The 26,248-nt window shown below is 38.6% G+C and overlaps 2 protein-coding genes across 3 annotated transcripts in view; both read left to right on the forward strand.

Annotated features, from left to right (window-relative positions):
• Window positions 1–6,101: 6,101 nt before the first annotated feature.
• On the forward strand, window positions 6,102–10,511 carry LOC113122679 (beta,beta-carotene 9',10'-oxygenase). The gene is made up of 12 exons (XM_026294178.1): window positions 6,102–6,190; window positions 6,327–6,516; window positions 6,747–6,958; window positions 7,056–7,171; window positions 7,362–7,464; window positions 7,614–7,742; window positions 8,261–8,421; window positions 8,541–8,708; window positions 8,878–9,015; window positions 9,352–9,534; window positions 9,683–9,793; window positions 10,247–10,511. Exons 1-12 carry the CDS (start codon window positions 6,154–6,156, stop codon window positions 10,361–10,363), a joined length of 1,665 nt encoding a protein of 554 aa, XP_026149963.1. The 5' UTR covers window positions 6,102–6,153; the 3' UTR covers window positions 10,364–10,511.
• An 8,676-nt stretch (window positions 10,512–19,187) lies between these two features.
• sorl1 (sortilin-related receptor, L(DLR class) A repeats containing) overlaps window positions 19,188–26,248 on the forward strand; it is a 73,625-nt gene continuing 66,564 nt past the window's right edge. Inside the window, exon 1 of one of the 2 annotated variants that reach the window (XM_026318406.2) lies at window positions 19,188–19,564. In XM_026318406.2, the coding sequence (XP_026174191.1) occupies window positions 19,244–19,564 (321 nt within the window). In that variant the 5' untranslated portion in view covers window positions 19,188–19,243. The remainder of the gene's footprint in view (window positions 19,565–26,248) is intronic. The other variant, XM_026318398.1, reaches the window with a different exon arrangement.

Here is a 26,248-nt window from a genome sequence, read left to right on the forward strand (position 1 = left end):
CTTATTTCTACATTTGGTCAGACGGTCCCAGGGGGAATGGTTGTCGGTCGTCAAAACAAATCGGCTGTAACTGATTACACACGTTCACATAAACATTTACGTAAAGACGACAGAAAGAAAAGCCTAAAGACAATAAACTACACGCCGCATTGTTGCGTATTCGTGAGCACGTTCACGATCGCTTTCACACCGAGGCTACAATAATGCAAAGACTTCAAACTAAAGGTACAGAAAGCAATAATCCGCATTTGTTAGGCTGCCTTCATCAAAGTCTGCAATGAAATGTTAATGAGATTTACATTACCTGCAGCCAAACCTGCATGCACCTCTGTTCCACACTGACTCTGCGAGAAAACTGTCTCACATACCAAGTCCTAGCGGGGGTAGGGCCCAATATGATGACGCCACGGACACCCACTTTGTATGACATATTACACGGAAGTGAAAATATTCGAACGGATTTTCACATTTTTGTAAATGAAAATGCTACTGTTTCATTTTCTGCAAATTCTAAAAACATCCTATTTTGAGCTGATATGACTGTTTCACTCTCACATCTTTTTTTAAAAAAACATAAAAGCCTATTTTAAATGATCTTGTAGTTGGAAATATGGTTAAGAATTGTGTTTTCACGTTTGAGTGTTCTTCTCCTCTCTTTTGTTGTTTGTTCTGACCTACAGGAACCGCATGGGACCAGAGGGCCAAAACGAGCTGAGAAAGAGACCAAACGCAGTGTCTTTTATGGATGACCATCTTCTTTTATATTGTGTGATTTGTAAACATTTACCTATAAACAATATTCAACAGAAGCTTCTGGGTTTTCATATTAGGCAACATACCTGACAGGTAGAAGTTCTCGTTAAACCAGATCTGAACTACAGAACTATAAGCTACACAGGACCATGCCCCTCTGTGCTGTCACTTTTTTCTGCACATGATATGCTTATATAGTCATTCTGAGTGAGAGACATAGCAAAGAAAGGTTCTGAGATGGTTTTACACACCAATACACACCACAAAAAAAGTTTATTTGTTTAGTTTGTTCTGTTTTATTTTTGTCATGTCGCTTACTGGAGGTAAGGATTTCTACTATACACTGAGTCAAATCTGATTACAGTATCTGTAATTTCAGCTATTTTCTTCAGGATTCCAAAACCAGAGATTAAAAACAAAAACAAAACAAAACAAAATGTATGAACGTTGAAAAGGTGTTAGACAGGACATAAATCAACATGAACATGTTAGACAAGTCTCAACTCTGACAATGTTTATGTCCAAGCTAAAAACTTTTCTTTTTAGCTCTGCATACAACAGCTGAAAGTGTTTGATCTGGATTAATTCTCTTTTAATCTAATTTGAAGTTAATTTTTTATTCTATTTAAAATCTAGATTTAACTGTTTTTAATTTTAATTCTTGCCTATGTATTTTTGACTTGTCTTTTATTTCTGTAAAGCACTTTGAATTACTCTGTGTATGAATTGTACTAAACAAATAAACTTGCCTTGCATAGATTTGTAAAGACATCACCATACCTCAAAGTCATGTCACTGCTGGGTTTGCTTCCTTAAAGTGGGCACAAAAGTTACTGTTGGTTTGAGACATTTTATGTCCCCCAAAATGACAATAATCAACAAGAGGTGTTGTGGCTTCCCTTGACACCATAGATAGTGCAGCTGAGTCTGATGAGTCTGAGTCTATGATTTTCTATTTTCATCTGGAGTCAGGATGTTACTGTAGAGAGAGGAATCTACACAAGAGATTACTACTCTTACTACAACCGAGCAAATCTGGAGTACATCACCCTATTCCAGCTGAGCTGAAGAAGTGGATGCTCAGCTGGTGCTAAACTAAAGGCTAGGAGATGGAATTACAAACCTTTCCTATACCATCCATCATCATCAAATATATATATATATATATAAGAAATATATATATATATATATATATATATACACATATATATGTATGTATATATAATACATGGGGGTACATATATATATAAAGTCTGAACCAGGAAGTGGCTGCAAGGAGAACACCAACTGCCAAATACCTACAAAAAATAATTAAATTTTTTAAATAAATGTATGTGTGAACAACCTGTGGTCACTGCATATCCTCTATGACAATTCTGAGCAGCAATATGGATTCCAGGTTATCATTAACAAACAAGCTGGTTGTTTGTGTTAGTGCTGTGGTTTCAGCTCTGTTTTGACTGAATATTCCCATCAGTGTTCATTTCACAAAGCTAGTCTTTGTTTCTTTCTTAATTTAACACCACATGCAGAAATGATCAAATCGCTAGATATTCAGAAATAACTCAGCTTTAATGATAACACATTATTACATAAAACAGTACAACAGAGTAGTTCTTCCTTTGCTTCAAAGGAGGGGAGCTGGTACTTGGATTGACACATCTACATTTCCTCCTTATGTAATCAAAAATAAATCAATTTAGAACGTTATTGAACACAGCTTTGAGACTGTAAATTCTTTAGTTATGCTCCTGTTGCTCCTTTTTGGGAATTTCCTAAATGATTTATATAATAACTGTTCAAGTAGGGCAACATTAGTTACAGGCTATTAGAGCTACAAGACCAGAAACTGGGCCAAATCACAGTTTTTTCTATACATTATGTAAATTGAGGTACTTGAGTAAGTTTTGGAAGTTGGTTGGTCAGTTTCACCTGCATCTGGTTATCCCCTGCTCTCTTCTTATTTAAACCCCAGTTCTTTTGTTTTCATTTGCTGGTTCATTTTGTGTTTTGTCGTGAGTGTTTTCAGTCGGCTCCTGGATTATTTTGTGCCTTGTTTCCTGGATACATTGTGGACACTATGGACATGGTACTTTTGTTTTAATTGGTTCTCTGCACGTATTCCTGGTCAGTGTTTTATGCTGCGTCTGTCCATGTGTCTGTGTCCTGCATGTTGTTTTCCCATGTTTGACAAATGAAGTCCCCATCACCAGAGTGCCTTGTCACAGCTCTTGTGTTTGCCCACTTTTGGGTCCTCATCTTAGTTTAAATTTTGTGTCATAATGAACCAGCCATTAATGGGCCCATCAGCAAGAGTTTAGGAGTTAAGAGGTGTTTTGGGTGGTAGTGGAGTCATTAAATCAAGAGTTACCCTGACCATGGCATTGCTGCATGGACCTGTATTGAGCAGTTATGTCAGCAACTACCCTTGCTGATGCAGAACCTGTAGCTAAGTTTGGGGCTTTCAAGTTTAAGGAGTTATCATGGAGTTGCACCACTACACTCCACTCATTGCCTCAGTAGCCCAGACACAGCTAGCAGCTTCTCAGCCAGCTCTCCAGCCTCAGCCAGCAGTCAAGCCTTGACAAAGACAGCAAGGTCACTGAGCGCTTTCTGCCCAGCCAGCGCCTGCTGTCCAATTACAGCTTTCTCCAGCCCAGTTAGTCCAGCCTGTTCAGCCAAAGCTTTTTCCAGCTCAGCCAATCAAGCCCTTGTCACTGTCAACCCTGCCCGAGCACTGGCCAGCCTCACGAATGGCACCGGGTTTGTGCTCGCCTGAAACGTCGCCATTTGGAGCGACCTCGATTACCTGGCTGCCTAAGGGGTCACCTCACAGAACGACCTCAACTTCCTGCTCACCTGAGGAGCCGCCCTTCTGAAAGGCCTGGGGTACGTGTTGACATGGAGGTCACCTTCCAAAACGACCTTCACTCTGCATTTAATGCTTCTAACATTTGGAAATTTTATAGTGTCACTTTAATGAATTATTTGATTATATGCCTTCCAATGCATTTTCAAGTTTTCATCTTTACATAGGTCTAAAAACTATGATGAATTTATGCATTTTTATCATCATTTAAACAGACTTTTACTGTCATTGCTTTATCAGAGATATGGCTTATCACTCCTGCCATTATATAAGAAATAATCTGATGGTAAGGTGGTGTGTCTCTTTTTATTCATAATAATTATGAATTTAAATTAAGAAATGATCTAATGTTAAAGTCAGACAAAGTTGAGATCAAATCTGTTTGTTGAGCTTGCTGGTGCCTCCGGGGGTAAAAATTTTATTGTTGGTGTCATACCACCTGATTCTTGCATTAAAGATTTTATTGAAACAACTCTTGACTTAGTAAATTCTGAGGATGAACTCTGTTATATCTTAGGTGACTTTAATATAAATATTCTAAAAAGGCATGTTATGGGCATGTCCCACCACAAGGAGGCCCTGGGAAAGCTGTAAGGACTATATCTCATGGCTGGCCTGGGAACCCCTCTGTGTCCCCCCGGAAGAACTAAAGGAAGTGTCCAAGGAAAAGGAAGTCTAGGCGTCCCTGCTTAAGCTACTGCCCCTGCGACCCGACCCCGGATAAGGGGAAGCAGATGGATGGATGGATGGATGGATGAATGGATGGATAGATGGATAAAATGATTTGATTTGACTCATGAATTTATTAACTTAAGATAAGTGGTACTTTCTAAGACAAGGTATGTTCATAAAGTAATGCTGGTAATGCATATATCATTTTAATGCAGATTATTGAAACTCATTTTAATAAAGGTTTTCCAGTTTGCCATTCTATTAAGTCAAGAAACCATGGTTTACAGCTGACTTGGTAAAAATTTTGACAAAGCAAACTGTATAGAAGATATTTAGCTAATTCCACACCCAAAAAATAACTATCCATTCTATTGGATATGCAAAATGGATTTTCTCTTTTTTGAAAAAATAATCAAATGACATTAAAACTATATGGAAAGTAATAAATTAGTTATTACAAAGATACAACACAAACTCCAGTATTTGTTGATGATGAAAATTCATTTGTTATAGCTCAGAAATTCAATTATTATTATTATTATTATTGTTTTTGTTCATTTTGGTTTAAACTGGGTAAGAAATATGTCGGCCTCTAACGGAGATCCATTGGCATATATCAATTCTAGCTTTCCTCAGATTTCTTCTTTTCAGCCCCACTGATATTAAAGAAATAAGTGAAATATTCGATCAGTTAAAGCCATCTTCAGATGAGCATGATTGTATTTCTGCCTTTCTTGTGAAACAAAAGAGTCAATACTGAAGCCACTGGCTCACATTTTTTTTCCTTGTGTTTAAACACAGGAGTTCAACCAGACGACTTAAAGGGAGCCAAGGTCCTTCCCCTATTTAAAGCAGATAACCCTCATCGTTTCAATAACTGTAGACCTGTATCTATTTTGCCTTTGTCATTTTGCCAAGGACTGCATTCTTTCACCACCCTGCCTGATGGCAGCTGCATCCTGGGGAAGTGCAATTAAGAGAATCCATAGCGAGCCACTGCCCCCTGAGCATCTTTTTGTTTCTCCAGCATTTTGCTCTCATTTTTGGTCTTTGATACAGGCCTGTCATCCTAGGGCCACTCAAACCAGATTTCTGTTTCAGCAGGTTATGGCACCCATTTGGAATGTTGTCATGCTATTCAATAGCTCATTTGGGGACCCAGTAGGACCCTGTAGGTCCCTACCCACCTACTGAAACCTACTGGAAGGCTCAGTAGGCTGGTTTCATCCTACAGATCTTCATTGTTGTCATTACATACTACATTGCAAGTTACTTCCTTAAGTTTAAGCAGGACAACTACTCGGTTATATTTAGGCATTAAAACGTCTTGGTTAGGTTTAGGCAATAAAACAAAAAAAATGTACATTTATGTTAGTTCTTAATGCTTATCGGCACTGACTCTCATTACTTCCAGTAGGCAGTAGGCATAATAGGCTCCTACTTAGCTATATGAATAGGACTGATGTACCCCGATAATGCTAATTCAATTTTAGGACAACAGTCAAATCGGCTGAGTCTGGTGATCCATTATGAATCTGGGTCTTTGTAGCCAGTTGCCCTATATGCACTCATCACAAGTTCAATTACATGGTGATTTTTACCAGTCAGTAAAGTCAATATCCCTGTGATTAATTTACCACTTGTATTATTTTGAGATTATGAAGCACTTCTGTTAAATGAAAGCTTACATAAGCACGAAATCACTGTTTGCTTGCCAACATGTTTATTTCTAGGGGGAGTCACACCCAGTAAGGCAGTATAAAGTGTGCCAAGTACCAGTTTTGGACAGGCAGCAGCAACACAGGAGAAGTGTGAAGAGGTGTGACAGTGCTACAAGCTTAAGACACAAAGCTACACCCATGAATACCATGACACATCATCAGAAGAATTTCTCAGGTAAGGATTTCCAACTACTAATTGTGCACAATTTAGCTTCCTATTAAATATTTTTAAATTAATAATAACATGTTTTATTTTGTATCTAAAATGCAATTATTGTATTGATGTAAAATGTGCTAACTTTTTCCTATAGCACTCAGAAAATCCAAGAACATTAACTATTGCACAGATCTGCATGGTCTGCCTTGCATTGAGAAGATTGTGAGCTCAGTGGAGGACTGCCCTGAGCCCATTAACACTACTATCATTGGGAGAATCCCGGAATGGATCAATGGGTGCTTCTTGAGAAACGGACCTGGGAAGTTTGAGATTGGAAACCAGAAGTGAGTGCAAAGTGTTGATTTTTGTTAAACCTTTTTGTTTTTTTTTTTTTTTGGTGCGGGTAGAGCTTAAATTTTTCTTATCTGAATCAAGTGTGTAAGGATAGGGGGGTGTCGTATGATGTAGCTGTTGTGAAATTGTGATTTGTGATGTGCTATGTAAATAAAACCCTCTACTGCAGCCACTACATCACAAAGCTGGCTCCTATCTCCTGTTCCCCCATTCTTATCAGGTTCAACCACTGGTTTGATGGTATGGCTCTCCTGCACCAGTTCAAAATATCTAACGGTCAGGTGACTTACAGAAGTCGCTTCCTGTCCAGTGACAGTTACCAAGCTAACAAAGAGCACAGTCGCATCGCAGTGTCTGAGTTTGGGACTGTCACCATGCCAGACCCATGTAAAAACTTCTTCCAGCGCTTTCTGTCAAGATTTGAATTACCAAGTGAGTATTATTATTGTTTTAATGCAGTTAATAAGATACAATGTGTAATGAGTCAATAGAAACTGTGCCGTTAATGCATGTTCTTCCTCCCCTCAAGAGTCCACTGATAACGCCAATGTGAGCTTTGTAACCTACAAAGGTGATTATTATGTCAGCACGGAGTCTAGTGTCATGCACAAGGTGGATCCTGAAACACTAGAGACAACCAAAAAGGTAACATGATGTTTAATGTAGCTGTAGATAATAATTCTGCAGGTTCGGTGTCTTTTATTAACAGGTGCTTTACACAAGAGCACAAATAATAATTCACAGCAGGGTTGCAGGGCACTATCGCTCCCTAAAGGTTGCATTTTTCCATACTCACAAAGTCAGGATCTTTCTTTACATATTTGTTTCCTTTCAGGTGGACTGGAGCAAATTCATTGCTGTGAATGCAGCCACCGCTCACCCTCACACTGAACCTGATGGAACAACATACAACATGGGAAATTCCTACACCAGTAAAGGTATTTTAAAATGTATTTTAAAAACATCAAATCAGTTTGTTCACATTAGTGCCATGGGGACCTGTATAGTTTGAAACTAAGGTGCGGAACAGCAATACTGCTCCCCACGTGTCTGATGACCAAGAAACTAAGCATATCAGTTCTCACAGGAGCGTACTACAACATCATCAGAGTGCCTCCAACCAAGAACACAGCAGAGGAAACCCTGGATGGAGCTATAGTGCTGTGTTCTATCCCTTCAGCAGACAAGGCCAAACCCTCCTATTACCACAGCTTTGGTGAGTAACAGCTGTGGCACTGCATACTTTCACCCTTTATACTTTAGCTTTTGATCTTTGATTCTTTATAGGAGCATCTTATAGGTCATGTAGGACATCTTTAAATGTATTGGATTGCACTCTGACCAAAAGCCAACAGACACTCAATTTACTATATGTGAATGAGAAGCAGCAAATCATCCCATCTGTGGAGGTGGAATCTGCAAAATTGAAGCATTTTCACTATTCACTATTTTAAATTTCTAAAAATGTTGATCAGTCATCAAAACAGTTATGTAGTACGAATCTATGACATGACCAATTGTTTTAGCTGTAAAATGATCCCAATGAGATCTATGGGAAAATAGAGAGCTCTGGTATTGCAAGTATTGATGTCAGATACTGTCAGTATAGGGAGAAAAAGCTGGATCAATACATCCCTGCTTTCCTTTTAAATATGTCCTATACTTCAACTACAACTTAATCATCCATTCACCTTTAGAATTAAAAACTAATATGATCATCTCACTGCACCATAGCAATGTCTGAGAACTACGTGGTATTCATTGAGCAGCCCTTCAAGATCGATCTGTTAAAAATCGTGACAAGCAGGCTCACAGGGAAAAGCATCAGTGACTGCTTTTCATGGGACCCAAAACTCAACACTACCTTCCACCTGATTCGAAAGCAGACAGGGGAGGTAAGGCTCTAACATCGAGCAGGAGTTCTCCAAAATGCTGTACATTCACCAGGTTTGTAATGCCTATAATAAAAGAAATATTGGTTTCCTTAATTTCGCTGTTCAATTTGGTGTTTCAGATAAGCTCTGTCAAGTATCTTGCCAAGCCGTTGTCAACCTTACACCAGATTAACGCATATGAGGAGAATGGCTTCTTGATAATTGATATATGTGCTTCAGATGATGGTCTGGCAATCAATAACTACAAAGTTCAGAACCTGCGCAAGTCTGGAGAAGCTCTCGATGAGGTAATCAGGTCAATTAAAGGCCACTTCTCGACAAATTGAACCTCTATGCTTCTTATAACCTTTCTGGACATTCAGTAGGTATACTAAAAATTAAAAGGAATGCTTAAGTTGATTTTGATTCAGCTGAGAAGACTTGATTTGCTGAAAACATTTCTTATTTCCTCATCAGGTATATAACAACTTATGCAGAGTGTTCCCATGCCGTTTCGTACTGCCTCTCAATGTGAACCAGCTCACGCCATATCACCAGAACTTGAACAACTGGCCCAACAGCACAGCCACTGCTATAAGAACAGCCACGAACAGGGTATGAAGGCTACATTGTCTCCATGTAAATCTGTCTTGAGTAGAAAATAGAGGATGGTTGATAATCTTTCAAATATGACCCACAAAAGTGAAATAAAGATAATAAGACTGTCAGAGCTGTAAAGGGTTATTGCTGACACAAACAGAAAATTCAGCTGCTTTGCCAGTGAAATATGGGGTGGGTTTATTTTGAAGCAGCCTAAGAAAACTTGTGTTACCAAATCAACCAAGCCTTAACATTTACAATTTGACCAATGGAAGTGAGATATTGTACTGTAACTGCCAGTGCTCCCAGTCTGCCAGTCTCATTATCCATGTGGCCTTATCCTCTGTGCAGGTGTTCTGTACACATGAGGACCTCTACGGAGCAGATCTTCTTCAGTATGGGGGTCTAGAATTCCCTCAAATTAACTATGGTCAGTACAACACACGCCCCTACCGCTACTTCTACGGCTGCGGCTTCAGACATCTCGTAGGAGACACGCTCATTAAGATGGACCTCCATGGAAAACACATGAAGGTGAGTCCCATACCTATGTTTCCAGCTGTTACAGAAGGGCAAAAAAGTCTTTTAGTAATACCTGTGAGTCGTATGTTTTATATCATCAATATATATATATATATCAATATTTGTAAAAGCAAAGTAAAATGTTACCGTTTTCTCATAGGTGTGGGAACAGCCTGGTCTGTATCCCTCAGAACCAGTCTTTGTACCCTCCCCTAATGCCACAGAGGAGGACGATGGGGTCATTTTGTCTGTAGTCATCACTCCAAACAAGGTCAGTCAGGTTGATAATCTTAAAAATATTACCCTCAAGTGTGAAAGGAAGACATTAACATACACAGTCAGAACTGTATAAAATTATTACTAGCACTAACAGAAAATTCCAACAATCAAATATGGACAAGGAAAGGAAAAGGAAATTCATGCTGTGAAGACACACTAGGTCTAGCTCAAGACTTTGTTAGAGGTTCCAAGTTGCCCCCAAATTTCCTCGCAGTTAAATGCTGGCTCAATACAATCATGCAATCGCAGCTGTTTTTTAACTGTGGCAGGAAATGGTGGGAATTGGGGTCGCTGTGCTAAATCAAAATTAATGGGTACATCTCCGCTTTACAGAAGCATTAAATATATGACGTTTTATGTAAACTTTCAATTGATGTGCATACTGTTCACTTCTGGAGCTCTGAAAACACTAAGGAAATTATTTGTCTGTTTTTACTGTTTAAAGGACAAGAGTACATTCCTCCTGGTTTTAGATGCCAAGACATTTGAGGAGCTGGGCAGAGCAGTGGTGCCTGTCAACATCCCCTATGGTTTCCACGGGACATTCAATGCCACAGCATAGAAGTGCAGGGATGTAATAAACGATAAATGCTCCCTGACTTCACGTGGCTAGATTGAAGTCATAGCATTAGCTACACACACATGTAAATACTGTTTTTAACGATTTGTCTTATTCTTAATGGAGAGATCACAACACTGGTATAAATATATAGCTTCGTGCATATGTTAGCAAAAATAAATAAAAGAATAGTTTTTCCTTATGGTAGCTGTTATATTGATGTTGCACTGTTGGAAACATTTTTTTATGAAAGTACATTTTAAGATACATGCGCTGGTTGACTAAAACATCAGGACCCTGGAGCAAAATTTAAAAAAAAAAATAAAAATGTTATTCTCATATGTATTCCTGCTAATGTATACACACAGTGCCTGCAACTAACAGAAAATGTTATAGTTAATTTCAAGTGCAGCATTTTTTTTTTTATGGCATCCTAGTTTGCAAGCAGAAACTGATATGCATTGCTTTAAAACAGGACCCACATGTTGGTACAAATTTAATCAGTGATGACTTAATGACTAATGAAAATAAACAGGAACATGTAACAAAGCTTTCTCTAAAATGATTTTTCTTTATTCATGGATCTGGATCAGTGCAATTTCATTTCTTTTATAGTTCCCTTTTCTTTCTTTATTTGGCATATGAGACCAATAATGACAAATACAACCTACAGAAATTGTTTTTGCTTGACAGGCACTTTAATATGTTATAAACAGTACATGCATTAGCGAATAATGAAATTTCTTTTCGTTTCATTTCTTTTTAAAAAAAAAAGGTAATAGCATCTGTATCACAAAATGTAAGTGTAGTATGAAGAATCAAAAGTGAAATTGTGGCCATTTGTTTTGAGATTAGAACAAAATAAATAAAATCCTGTTCAAATCAGTGTTTACCTAAGCTTAAACTTTGATAAATTCATAACAGTACATTAGTTCATTTTCAAGTTAAAGTAACAGCACATTGTGTGAAGCTTTCCATTGCATGAATAAGTAATATGAACAGCAAAAGACATATGTATGGCACGCAAACAATGGTCTTCACAAAAGTAAACTACTAAGGCAGATCAGATTTCATCACAGGTAAGAGTCTATGTTTAACCCTGCAGTTTATTAGAAATTACAGCCAATGTTTGCCTCAAATGTTTTTTCTTCTCTTTTAGGTACGACTCAAGGTTTCGAGCTTCTGTCAGAATTCCCTCCAGCTCTTTCATCTGGGAGGTATCTGCTGCAGCTCTCTCACTGAAACAAATCAGAAACACAGACAATAAAGTAGTGTAATTATAAAAGTATAGCAGTTGATCAAAATGGTGTGGTCCACAGTATCAAAAGTAGCACTCTAAAAGAACAGAATTTCAAATTAAAAAAAGACTGCAGCAGTTGTTAGTATGCACTTTTCCTCCTTTTTTACTTGATGTGTCCTGATTAGCCAGCACTTCAACGCCAAATGTACACATTTTCCTTATGTTTCTCAAAGTTTCATTATTGCCATTCTCAGAGGAAAATCCCAAAGCTCTTCAATTCTAGGAGCATATTTTTCCTGTTTTTATGCACAAAGACTAAATCATGCAGGTACAGAACTAACAAAACTGAACTCTAGTTGAGAGGTGTGACCTTACCTTAACACCTCAGCAAATTTTGATAACAGCATGCTGACCTCTCTGCTTGCAGCTGTAACTGGAAGGAAATCATCAAGAGGAAGATGGCAATACTCACTTTATTGCAAAATAAATATTCATGATATAAACATTTTTTTCAATGTTCTATGTATGTGAGCTATTAAAAAATTAGGCTCTGGAACGAGGCCACATCTTTTGACAGACTGTTTACAAGACAAGCAAGTTTGACACAAATCCTGTTCCTGCCTCACACCTTTCAAGCAACTTATGTGGGTGTTATGTGCTTGCGCATATTTTAATAGTGAAAGCAGTTTGTTTGCAGTTCTCTTATTTGTCCTGATGCACAATGGTGGCAATGATGAAGAAAATATACGTGAACACAACCTAAAAGCACACCCCTGTAAGCTGAAGTGGAATTCTCTAATACAATCATTTGTGTATGTAGCAGTATCACATTACATATACCTGTAGTCGCTTCCTCGAATAAACCTGCTGACTCCAAAGTAGATCGTTTAGAGGGAGTTTTTTTCTTTATTGGTGGCGATTTTTCTTGACTTTCAGGCATGCGCTCCATCTAATCCAAAAAAGGTAAAGGCACTGAAGCATTTATGCAATAAAAAAATCTATTCAGCACTGATCAACATCAGAAACTGAGCAATTTAGATCAAGGCCAGATTGGGTCAGAGTATCTCCAAAACAGCAGGTGTTGTGGGGTGTTCCTGGCCTCTGTGGTTAGTACTGACTGATAGTGGCTCAGGCTTATGGGCACCCAAAGGCTCATTAATGCACATGGGGAAGAAGGCCCATCTGTCTGGTCTGATCTCACAGAAGAGCTACTGTAACAGAAGTGCTGAAAAACTTAAATCATGGACTACACGATATTAGGAAGGTGAGTCTAATGTTGAGGATGATCAGCATAGCTATATAAAATCTCAAGAATACAAAAGCAGTAAAAAAGTATGTAAAAGTATTTCCAGCACCAACACTAACAATAAACAGTTTCAATTTCATTTTGTTTTTTCAAAAAAACAATTCTAGAAAAGGACTGTGGAATGCAGGCGCGCATAATATATGCAGCAAAGGGCCTTGAAACATTAAACATGTTTTAATATCTTTTCCCAAAAACTACAAGGCTACTGGCTATCTGTTCTTACCTCTTGGTTTGTTGTTTGACTAGGGCCTTTGTTGTTGTTCACTGCCCTCTTGTTTAATGCTGTTGGACTCAATTTTGCTGCCACAGGTGTTGCTTCTTTCATTTTAATGTTATGATCCTGCAAGCATGCAAAACATTGTACTGTTGCATTAATGTATAAAGGTGCCACTTGCACAATTACTGCTGGCTAATATGGTTCATGATAATTGTGCCGTGTTAATACAATAGGCTCTGTGAAATAATCTTGACTATCATGATAAACACTAGATATTCTTGCCTGATGGTTTTGGTGATTTGCAGTTGGTGCTAGCTTATAACTGAGTGTAGTGAAAATAAGAAATGATTAATGTAAGATCAGTGCAATGCACTGTGTGATTTACAATGACTACAGTGATGTTTCAGTGCAGGAACTGTCTGACAACCTCCTTTGTCTTAATGTCGTCAGAATCAAACACTCTGGGCTGATGGATATGGAAAATATGAATGCTGGCGCATGGCAGCAGTAACATTAGCGAAGAAAAGCATAACAAAACTAACAAACAACTTGGCAGGTATGAGTGAGCCAATGAAATGCAATTCACACCATGGACGGCAGGGGGAAACAGAGACAATCCCAGCAGAGGACAATCCGCAGTGAGCAGGTTACAGTCGGTGTTTGACCTGACACTTACTGTGGAGATGTTTCTGTCTTTTTTCCTAAAGTCAGCGCAGACTCACTGAGGGTTAAAAACTGAACTGAACACCAATTCAGTTAGTCAATATTCAACACTGAATATTATTTAAACCACGACTGTATTGGGGCTAACTAGCAAACATAGTGCCAACACCACCTTTAAAACGTAGCTAACGCTAGTTAGTTTCATTAAATTAACGTTAGCTAGTGAATAAGCTAACGTTGGTCGCTAAATCACCCGCTGCAAACTAGTTAACGTTATAACTAAGGCTAGGGTTTTACACACACATCTACTTACACGACATACAAGAATGGAGCGGCTGATATGTGAGTGTAGCTGCCAGGTGGAGAGATGGCAGGTAACAGATGACAGTTAACGCTAACTGTGAATTTGTTGCTTAGACGTGTAAAGTCGCTACAGTTTGCACGAGATGATTTTAAAGTCAAAATAACGCGCGTGCGCTTGCCTGTCTGTCAGATGCTGCATTCAGAGCTCCTCGTAAATTCCAACATCCATCCATCCATCCGTTATCTATACCCGCTTTTTCTTATTTAGGCTCACGGGGATCTGCTGGAGCCTATCCCAGCTCTCTTTGGGTGAAAGGCAGGGGTCCACCCTGGACAGGTCACCAGTCCATCACAGGGCCTCATAGAGACAAACAACCTCACACACTCACACTCACTCCTATGGGCAATTTAGAGTCACCCTTCAACCTGATATACATGTTTTTGGACTGTGGGAGAAACCGGAGTACCTGGAGTAAACCCACGCAAGCACAGGGAGAACATGCAAACTCCACACAGAAAGGTCCGTGTCTGTCGGGTTTCGAACCAGGAACCTCCTTGCTGTGAGGCAACGGCGCTAACCACTAGCCCGCTCGTTGAAATTGCACCGTTCAACAATTATCCATATCCATATGAAGTTTCTCTGCGTTATAAAACCTATATTCTTGAAATCTTAGCATCAGTTTTCGGGAAGGACATTGTGTTCATCTTCCAGCTTCTCTCTCCCAAGCAGTGCAGAACTAGATGAACAGATTTAGGGAGGATCATGCATCCCTCCAGCCCCAGAAAGTAGCTTAAGCTAATGATGTGACACATTACATCATTTATTGCTTTTTTCAAAAGTACAGGATTTAAACCTGCCCTATGACCAATGTGTCGCCAATACACCACAAATGCACAGAAACACAAGTGCTTCTATACAGTGTGTATGTGTGTGTGTATTTACTATTATCTAGTTTTATTAATATCATTTTTTTTCAAACACATTAGCATGGTAACCTATATGAAATGTTTTATGAATATCAATAAAGCACATGGGCTCACAGTGCCACTGATGAGGAGCATTTATATCTCTCTGGTAAATTATTGTATAACTAGGCTTTATTATTTACAATACTGTAATATATGGCAAATTAACACATATAGTCATAGAATTTTATAATAGCACACAGGCTTCTTGGCCTTTTATTGCCATATGAGCCAAAAACGGTTAAAATCAAAGAGGCCAATGCTTTCTCCCTAGTCTTAAAAGGCTGGTAACTTTACAAACCACTAGATAAGATAAGAAACCTTTATTTGTCCCACAATGGAGTAATTGCCTAGATGTTGCTCTACATGTTTTGACAACGCAAAGCTTTGACTCTTGCGCTGGCACAAATGGAAAGAAAGTCCCAAAGCTTCATAAGGCTTCACCAGTCCATCACCAGCATAAACACAACCCCAGCATGTAGCTAGTACTACACCCATTGTAAATGAATGTGAATCATGACCAGAGCACAGCCACAAAGCCAATGATAGCAGCCTCCCATGTAATGATAATTACAGCTCCAGCCTGTCACAGTCAGTCTCTGCAACAACTGGTTATGGCGTAATAACATATTCCAGTGACCTGGTTGACTAGCATCTTAGTCATCTATCTAACAGCCTGGTGCAGTGTAACTTATGGTTAAGGTTTTTGAGGAAATAAAAAAAATGAACACATAATGCAGTTTTTTGTTTTTTCTATGTGTGTCTGGTGTGTCTACACAACAATTTAGGCCTATAGCACATTTCAAACCCAAAGGCAATTCAAACTGCTTTACTGAGGCAAAGAAAAGCATTAAAAATGACAAGCAATAAATAAACAGAATAAAATCAATTAAGACAAAACACAATAGATTTTTTAAAAATGATATAACATGAAAATACAAAGATAATAGTAGCCTTGAAGCAGTCATAGTGCAGTCACCATTTTTACACATATATTAACCAATCACAATGAAATAATGCATCAAAAGGAAAATACAGTAAAATGCAGAAGCTATACATAAAAATATGAACAATAAATAAACATGAGCTTAATTTGTATAAGATGGTAACTAATTTAAATAAAAGGTGAGTACACTGAGCAATTATTAACTTGTACAATTGTACACATCTCAACAGTACATCTACATGGGTTTTCACTTTTGCAGAGTGACATATTTGTTTAAACCATTCTTCCAATAAAGATGCAAGTGACAAAACAAAAACAAAACAGTATATGCTCTGACTTTTAAATGTACTGCAAAAGGAACAGACAATATATTCAAACCTGAGGCTAAGGAATTCAGTAGAAAGATATATATAATTGATTAGCTTGAATTTATTTAGCTTTGGGTAATCTAGGATACTGTAAAAAATCTAATTTCAACTTTATTGTTTTGGCAGGGTTCGTATATCTTTCATATCAAGTACAGTGTTTAAAAGATTTAGTTATAAGCCTTGGTCTGCATCTGTCTGATCAGATCGTCAGTTCTTTCTTTAAAGAAAGTTTAGTTCTTCAATACAGATATTTTTCTTTTTTGTTAGCTGAAACATTGCAAAAGTGCAGATATATGAATCAGCTAAGAAGTTAAAAAAACATGGGCTCACAGCAATGCCAACATCGTTTTAAGTCAAAAGTGAGATATTTTTACAGCAGTTTTCAGACTTCATTGATGTATGGTGTGGTAAAATAGAAAGAGGAAAAGCCTTTCTTCTAGACAAGAAATTCCTGCAGTTTTTACTCTACAAGCATATACACTGCTCAAAAAATTAAAGGAACACTTTGAAAACGGATCAGATCTCAATGGGAAAAAAATCATGCTGCATAGCTATACTGGACTGGGTAATGTGTTAGGAATGAAAGGATGCCACATTGTTTGATGGAAATGAAAATTATCGACCTACATAGGGCTGAATTCAAAGACACACCAAAAATCAAGATTAGAAAATGATGCAGCAGGTTAGTCCATTTTGCTGAAAATGTATTGCAGCAACTCAAAATGGTAGTCAGTAGTTTGTATGGCCCCCCACATGCTTGCATGCCTGGACCAGGGCGTCACTGAGCTCCTGGACAGTCTGAGGTGCAACCTGGTAGCATTAGATGGACCGGAACATAATGTCCCAGAGGTTCTATTCTCTTCCGTGCTTCCCTCCATGGATATGCCTCCCCAGACCATCACTGACCAAACACTAAACCAGTCATGATGAACAATATTACAGGCATCATCCTCCATGACTTCTCCGGAACCTTTCACGTTTGTCAGATGTACTCAGGGTAAACTTGCTCTCATCTGTGAAAAGCACAGGGTGCCCGTGGCGGACCTGCCAACTCTAGTGTTCTATGGCAAGTGCCAATTGAGCTCTACAATTGAGCTTGATGATGAGTTGAAGACTTCCTATAGCCCTGTCCAGCTCTCCTAGAGTAGCCGCCTGTTTCCTGGAATCTTCTCCATGCTCTTGAGACTGTGCTGATAGACACAGCAAACCTTCTTGCAATGGCACGTATTGATGTGCCATCGTGGAGTAGTTGTACTGCCTGTGCAACCTCTGTATGGTCCAGGTATTGCCTCATGCTACCAGAAGTCAAACTGACCCTAGCCAATTGCAAAACTAGTGGCCTCCACCTGATAAACCATTCCTGTTTTGGTGGTTGTCTCACCTTTGACAATGGTATTTTTTAAGCTGTAAATGAAACCTGTTACGTGAGGAACATTTGCTCTGTGGCGTTGTTGTAACACAAACCAACTTTTCCTGTGCAAGTGGGAGTCCAGTCGATGTCCAATAAATTCAGTAGGTTTTGCAGCAATGAATACAAATTACAAAATAATATATAGTATTAAAATTATCTCTAAATTGAGAGCTTGTGCAGAGCATTGAAGTGGATACAGTACACTTCAATCCTGTGACAGCTATGTTTAAATAAGGATCTTGAGAAATGAGCAATAAGCAGGAAGGGGCCATGCTTTTAAACTAATCTGAAGCCACTGTGATGCTACGATCAGATTTGTCTGCAGATTGATGTTGGTCATTATCAGCTTTGAAATATTTAAGACCCACAAAAAGAGTGAATAATGGATTTTAATTAATGTTTTATAGCAAATCAAACCCAGCCATGTCAACCACAAATCAACATGCTTCCTCTGGCAAGACAAGATACCTCCAATTAATGATATATCTTTTGTCCTTAAATATACAGGGCTTTATGTTTGATTCATATGAAGCAGTGTTAGTCTTTGACTACTTGCTAAACAAATCTATGGTCTAATGTTCACCTCAAAGTTGAGGCGAAGAGTGTTTAAAGTCTAAGCCCCAGACATATGTTTACTTTAAATAAATAGTTAAAAAATTTGGGATATACCGGTATACTCAATCCATTTCTGAGTCTTTAAATTAAAGCAAATCAAATTTTTTGCAAAATGCTGAAGCTGGATGTTCCTTTGAATCACACTAATTAGGATTTCAGACTTGAATACTTTGAATACTTCAAAATTGAGGTTTTTATCAAAAAGGCTCCAAAACAACAAGACAGAAAGGCCTTGAATAGACACACATCTTGAATATTTAATGATAACATATATATGTTGAAACGTGTTTCACGCAGCTCTGAAGGGAAAATATTCAAATTACAGGACATTTTAATTTTGTCACTAGTGAGAACAGAAATAATGCTTACATTATGTCATTGCAGGAAAAATGCAAATCAATAAGAACGTTTTTATTCTTCCACAGTTAACTGATTTAGACTTAAGGCTGTACTACAACAAGAACAACAACAACTACTACTACTACTAGTACAGCTCCTACTACTAATAATGATGATGATGAGGATGTGGAAACTCTTGCATGCCTATAATTAATTTAATGAATACATGAATACAATAGCTACAATTCTTGATTTTTTTATTATTCTGCAATGTTTATATTTATTAATTGTATACTTTGTTTATTTCTCTGTTTAGGGTATCTGTGCGTTTTTTTTTTTACTGATGTTGATTCAATAATATGGAGCAAGAAGTATAGTTTGACGTGGAATAATATAGTCTTTCCCGACATTCGCCGCGGCTCGTGAACGCAGCATGAGGGCCGTCATGCCGTCAGTAGAAGGAGCTCTTCTTCAGTCTTACCTAATGCACAAGCCAAACATACACAAACATGGCGATATCATCAACGGCGAAGATGCGGTTCTCTCTTCGATGTTCCTTATATTTATTAGTCCTCTGGCTTGCTGGAATAAATTCGTCGACCCTGCGTCTTCACCCTGAGCAGCGCTACGTGCTGCCTCAAAACAGAGGATTTTTCACGATAGAAACCAAACAGGATTTAGCAGACGGCGATGGAGGAGGCGCCGCGGCTCCGGGACTGCCTCTGGCCGCTCGTAGGACCTTTGAAGGCGGGTCGGGCTCCAGCGCCTACCCACAGCATCGAAACCGGCGGAGCACCGGAGACTCCACCATGCCGAAGGTGTACGGCCAGGTAATGTAGTGCAGCCCGGTCGTAGTGCTAAACAGGAACACTGTGCATCACCTCACGCAGCCAAGGATGTCTTGAATAAATTACGCAAGCCCCTGTGTTGTTTCCTAAGTCGCATCTTTTCTTGCACCTTATGCTTTAAGTAGCTTTAAGTCCCGACTGTGTTCACGGGTGTACGGAGAGAAACAGGGCAGAAGGTGCCCCCGTTTAACCTCAGCCCCACAGCCGGTGACCAGAGCAGAAAAGGCTTTGTGAGTCAGCGCGTTCACCTGGTCTTTTCCATCAAGCTATGTAACCTGACAGGTCACTGCACATGCATTCACATGAACGTGGACTCTCAAACCTGTTTTGCTCCCCGGAGCTGGTTCAGTCCGGCGGTTCTTTGAGGAGAGACAGAAATTGCATAAAACGATTAAAGTGCTTCTAGATTAAATGAATGGCGAAGTTACCAGAACGGGTTTAAGATTGCAAAAAACATTTAGAGGTTCTGTGCCTCCACGCGTGAGTGGCCGCCGACAAACACATGCATTAATCTGATTTAGTAATAGGGTAGTTGTGCAAATACGGAGAGAAGAATGGAGAAACTGTCTAAACAAATGGTCCAAGCTGTTGGTTTCATTTTACCTGCTGTGGAATGACGTGTTTAGGGTAAACAGAAGTTTGTGTTTCCAAGCACGAAGACTCATAAGTAGCTCAGGTCAGGCAAACTTAATTAAAAAAAAAAAAAAACCAGGCTAGTCACTGTCTCTGCTCATCTTCATCTCCAAAAGCCTGGTAGAAAAAAAAAAAAGACGTGTGGAGAAAACTGCACAACTTACTTGTGCAGGCTCCCAGTCATTAACCCCATTGTATCAAAGTCTGAAAGCAAATATTTTCATTTCAATTTGAATCTTTGTACCAGTCCTGCAGCTGGTGTCTTTGTTTGACCAAAGTCCAGGAGCATAATATTATTACGTTTATATGTAAATACAGTCTGATTGCCTGAGGCAATTCACGTCCAACTTTAAGAGGACTGAACTGGCTAGTTACACCATTAAGGAATTAGACGGTACTGTAAAGGGGAAGTCTTGTTTTTCCACAGTGGCAAGAAGGATGAAATTATTAGTCTGTTGGGCAAATAATTTACCAGTTCAGCAGTTTTTAAATAAAAAATGTTAAGCTAAATTCACCAAATTTGCTGGTTTCTGTTTCTCAAGAATGAGTAACTGGTTGTGTTCGTGTCATAATTACATTAAAATGAATATCTTGGGTTTTGAGCTCCAGGTTGGCCAAAATAAACCATATTAATAGGAAATCCTTTGCTCTGGTAAGTTATGGGCATTTGTAATCATATGTTGCCATATTATTGATCAAATTATTAATGAATTAATTGAGGAAATAATGTGCAGGTTAAACTATAAAGGGCTGTTTAAAGCATGCCTGGCTCAGAGACAATTCAAAGGCCAGATGAGCGACACAAGATATAGGCCTATAGCAATTATAAAACTCTTTGCATCCCTAAAAGAAAGTGCAAAATGTCTTTGAAAATTACAGAAATGATGGAAATTGTTATATAATTCCCTTTGCAGTCAAATAACCATGCTTATGAGTGTTTTACATTATTGGTCAAACAGTACAGACAATCGGTGAGTGTGCTGGTCATTGTATGTCTGTAGCTGACAAACCTAGAATCAGTAACGCAGAAGACGCGAAGTAAGCAGACGGAAGTGTTTCTCTTGATCTTCTGTCATAAGTCTGCTGTCTCACGTTGGCTGCTGCTTCCCTGTCTGATGACACCGTCAGTTCAAACACAAGACAAATAGTCCCGGGAGTCAGAATGGGATCAGTTTTTGTCCCTTATGAAAGATGTGACTGGCTGAGTGTCATTAAATAGCTTAGCTTGTCAATTGTTTTTTCCACAGCTTGCTGTCTCCACTGGTTTGCAGTGGTATGGCTGGATTTACAGCGTGCATACTTAATCATGCATTTGGGCTAGTCTTAATAGGTCTACATGTGCTTTGGTAGGTTGTTTTTGGCAGTTTTTCACTCCAACTAAACTCTATACGAGGTGTTTTCACTGACAGGTGTACAATGTGCAAGGTTCACTCTTCGTTTGATCCCTACTCCCTTGATTTTTCCATTGTCAAGTGTCAGTCCAAGTCGTATTTGCTGCTTTAAAGGGCTCTTATGCAAGATGGGGTATAAATATAGTGGTAGTCTAAGACTGGACACATGAATAGCCATCACCAAGGCAACCAATGGATGTCCTGATTGCCCTGCCTGTTATCAGTTCATAGTGTCAGTCAGTAGACACCATCCATCCATCCACTGGGCATACGATCAACCTGTAGAGGTTGGTGGGGGCCAGAGTACACCCTGGATAGATCACCAGTCAATCACAGGGCTGATACATAGAGACTAACATTCACACGCACATCTACAGGTGATTTAGATTTACCAGTCAACCTAACCTGCATGTCTTTGGACTGTGGGAGGAAGCTGGAGCACCTGGAGAAAGGCTATGCAGACAAACTGCATGCACAAAGAGCCCAGGACCTTCTTTCTGTGAAGTGACAAACTGTGCTGCCATCAGTAGATGTTATGTGTGTCCACGTCTGGTGATTTATAAGATTGTGAAAATTCTCTTAGGCGACCCCTCTGCCCTCACAACAGACACAAATACACACACCAAACATTTCAAATTAGCAGTCCTCACACTTGAAAACCTCAAGCCATGAAATATTTTTAATTGCAGGGATATGTGGACACACGCATGAGTTTGAAGAACCCACTATATGAAGCATGCAATTAGCTTAGAGATAGAAGGTATTGCAGAGTTGTTGGTTGTTGTGTAGAACTAGGTCAAAAGACATGAAGCCTGTTAGCACCAAAATGTTCATAATTAAATAAATAGGACATTATAGAATAACTAATTATTTGAATAAATATACACAATTTTATAATATAGCCATGAAATTGTAAAATAATGAAACAGATCTTCACAGTTCTGTTCATTATGAAATATTATTTCATTGCTTGCAATAAAAACAAGCAATATGTAATATGCATCTGTTTTTTCCAAAGCGGGCTTTTATTTCACAATGCTGTTTTCCCCAATGTGCTTTTTATTTCCTGATGGCATCTTTTAGCAGAATGACTTTGTCTGTCAATCAAGACCAGAAGGGCAGGACCAGTTATGTGACTTCGTAGCACCATGGTCGTAATGGTAGAAAACATTAGTTAGACAGGGCTGCCTTTAGGGCGCACCATTTGGGAACAAATGCCAGTGGATATTGATAATCTTTCAGAAGTCAGTATCAAACCTTCATTGCAATTTTGACACCCAACTTGGAAACAAAATACAAAAAAGCAGAGATCTTCACAGATTGTGTGATTATGCATTTCAGTGAAAGCCTACTGTCTCTGAGCCAGTGCAAATCTGTCTGAATGGCGCTAAATCACTCTGAGCTGCATCAATCCCCATGAAACTCCTGACACAGTCACACACATCTCCATAACACATGCATCTTTAACGCTTGCATGCTTATTCCTACTCTCAAAGTGTACTTAAAATTCAACACTGACTCTTGCTCTGTGGTAACACAGCACTTAGATCCAGCATGAAAACATTTCCATTAGATTTTGTCTCTGAGTTTGTGCAGCTGCTGTCAAGATGTTTCAAGTAGAGCTTTCTTGACGTGGAGCAACTTTAGCCCACTCCTCTTTCAGCTTTAAACAAAAACTTAAATATAATATTTATCATTTTCAGCTGAGTGCCTCCATTCTGCTCAGAAACAAGCCTTGCATTAGAGCCTTGTAAGCATTCAGTTCCACCCCACACAAATGCATTGGCCAGCTTTTCTGTCTTTTTATCTTTTCAAGTCTTATTTTGTCCCGTTTCATCAAAACATTGCTCTATCTTAGTAAAGGCAAATCCAAAATAAATTAAAGCTGTTGTCACACAGTGAGTAGGACAGTGGTTCAATTATGTGACCTCCCTGTAGCCAGAGAATACACTGGTTGCTAACAGCACAGTGTAACTTACACATGCAAACTGGAGAGTGCCGAGTGCAGTCAGCCTTCACTGCCTGCCAGTCCTGCAGAGATGATGTCATTGTTTGAAACTGGCTTTACAGCTAATGTGCTCTTGGCCGCGAGGCTTGTTGGAAGAGGTTGGGTTAACACCATTGTCTAGAATTTATTTAACTGCATTGGCGAAGTTTCCCTTACATTACTAATTCTCTCACATAATATCTGGCCTACACTTGACCAGTCTGGAGGACTAATTTTACAAGAAGGGTGGTTCTTTTTAGGCTTATATAATGCTTTTATATTCCCATCCCTATATGGCAATTAAGATGCGTTGTGAATACTAAACACTGCAAACCTGTTTAGTGAGACTATAAATCACATTGATCAATATGCATTAATGAGGCTCACATTTAACTGGTAAATATACTTTTAAACTGTTTTCAGCTGAAACCTCTGTAGCTAGGCAAGATCAGGGGCTTTTTATTTGGAGCCAAATGCAAACAAGGAATGCAGCCAGTTTCTGACGTGCATGTAATAGCTTGTTAGTGAAAAGAAAAGCTTCTCTTGCCTGCTCGGTGATGTGACAAATATGCATATGCAAAAGAACAGCACATGCCATTTGATGTGATTGAAAACAGCTAGCCGTAAGTGTGTAATGAGAGACAAACAGCAGGAAAGGCGCTGATCACTTCTCTTTTAAATGTTCACAGACAACTATGCAAAGTTTTCACTATGGAAACTATCCTTTTTGCCTTGTCATGATGTTGTGTTGTGGCAAAAGCTGAGCCAGGTTAACCTTTAATGTATAATTATATTTCATATTTTATTTTATATTTTATAGTGGAATCTCTGTTAAAGTTATTTTAAGAGCTACAGGGCAATCTGAATTTCTCCAATGGGAGATGAATAAAGTATCTATCTATCTATAACCCTAGTTGTTTTAGACCAGTTCCATTTAAATGAATAAGGGGGCTGTGATCTTTCACACAGTGCCATATGTCCTATCTATGAAGGCACTTTTTACCTTGGTTAAATTTGAGCCCCCCCACTACACACATTTGCACCAAAGGTGTAGCACTGTTTAACTTGGATTTAAGGAAGCCACTTAATGTGTTGTAAAAGTCTTTTTGGCCTTTTTCCAAATTGCCTTTCTGTCCATTTTGTTACTTTTTAAGGACTCAGTGGGCCTTAAAGCAAGAGCCATGCTGTCCTTCGCACCTGCACAAATAAAGTTCAGAAAAAACAATGGTTACAAGAGCCAAATAAAAATGTTTAAAATAACTCAGTTATATAATCACCAGTACTGGAATCTAAGATTGTCTCACCTTCATAGATTGAATAGTGCAGATCCCTGCAGACAGGCAAGATCTTCATATAATTTTGAATTAGGTTTTTTGTTCTCTGTAGGGTTAGTGCATACCAATACCAATACCGAAGGGGTGGACATAGCAAGTGTTTCCACAGTAATCATTGTGGCTTTGCCGTTTTTGATTGAAAACGCTCTTAATATTCTTAATTTTTTTTTATGTCGATATTTGTCATTTCTGTTTTTGTCAGTGAGGATGGACAATATTTTATGTAAATCCTGAGTTAGATCCTGTCACATGCATATTTCAAGTATGTGTCAGTATACACTTGGCAGGCGAAAGTAATGCTGGGTTTAAAGGGGAGCTCCCCTAATTTTACACATCAGAGTTTGTTTACCAGTCATGTAGTACTGTTGTCCATCCATCCATTATCTATACCTGCTTATTCCTAACCAGGGTCACAGGGATCTACTGGAGCCTATCCCAGCTCTCTTTGGGTGGAAGACAGGGGTAAACCCTGGACAGGTCACCAGCCCATCACAGAGCTAGTTCTGTTGAAAAAATTGTGAAAAATTTATATAAGACTTTTTCCTGGTGCCAGACTGGATCGGGTAAAGTCTGGTAAATGTAATCACATGATGTCACTTGAGTCAGTAATAGTTGTGGTGGAAGACTACAAGTTTGTAATTGTCAACAATTTAAGGGTAAGGTTCAAAAGAAGTGTCTTCTTTGAAAGTTTGACCCTAGAAGTTCTGGGTTTTATTAGCTGCTACTAGCACAACATCTGAAACTGACAGAACTGTCAATTTTGGTTCTGCTTTCCTACTATTTATTTATGTATTTATTTTAAATAAATGTTCATTCTGTGTTTGACAACAGTGCAACACTGTGTCGATGGAGTGCTCTTTTAAGCATGCTGAATACATTGTCAAATTAAAGTCTGGAATATAATTTTGGTAATAGTAGCATAATCTCAATTAAAGAGTGGTTATTGTGACAGTAGTGAATGTGGTCCTCTTGTCTTTTCTAGAACTGTCAAAGATCCATAATTTGTAACATAATTAATCAATTGTAAAATATCAGATAAATGTAATTTGTCCCTTCATCTATTCTTTACACCACTTTGTCCAGTTCAGGGTCATGGTGGACAGGGGCACATATATAAATATAATGCCAAATGAATATATTCAGTTTATTTCTGATTGTACACTTTTATGCAAATTAAAATACATTGTACCCCTTAAAATAATCCCCAATATCTTTACATAGCATCTGATTTGCCAAAATGCAATCTTTTCCTTTAAGCCAAAACCGTCTTTAAGCTCTTGAAAGGATTGTAAAATGTCCGACCTAAACAAATTGCTTATTT

This window comes from Mastacembelus armatus, chromosome 13, assembly GCF_900324485.2.
Source record: "Mastacembelus armatus chromosome 13, fMasArm1.2, whole genome shotgun sequence".
Taxonomy (NCBI): Eukaryota; Metazoa; Chordata; class Actinopteri; order Synbranchiformes; family Mastacembelidae; genus Mastacembelus; species Mastacembelus armatus.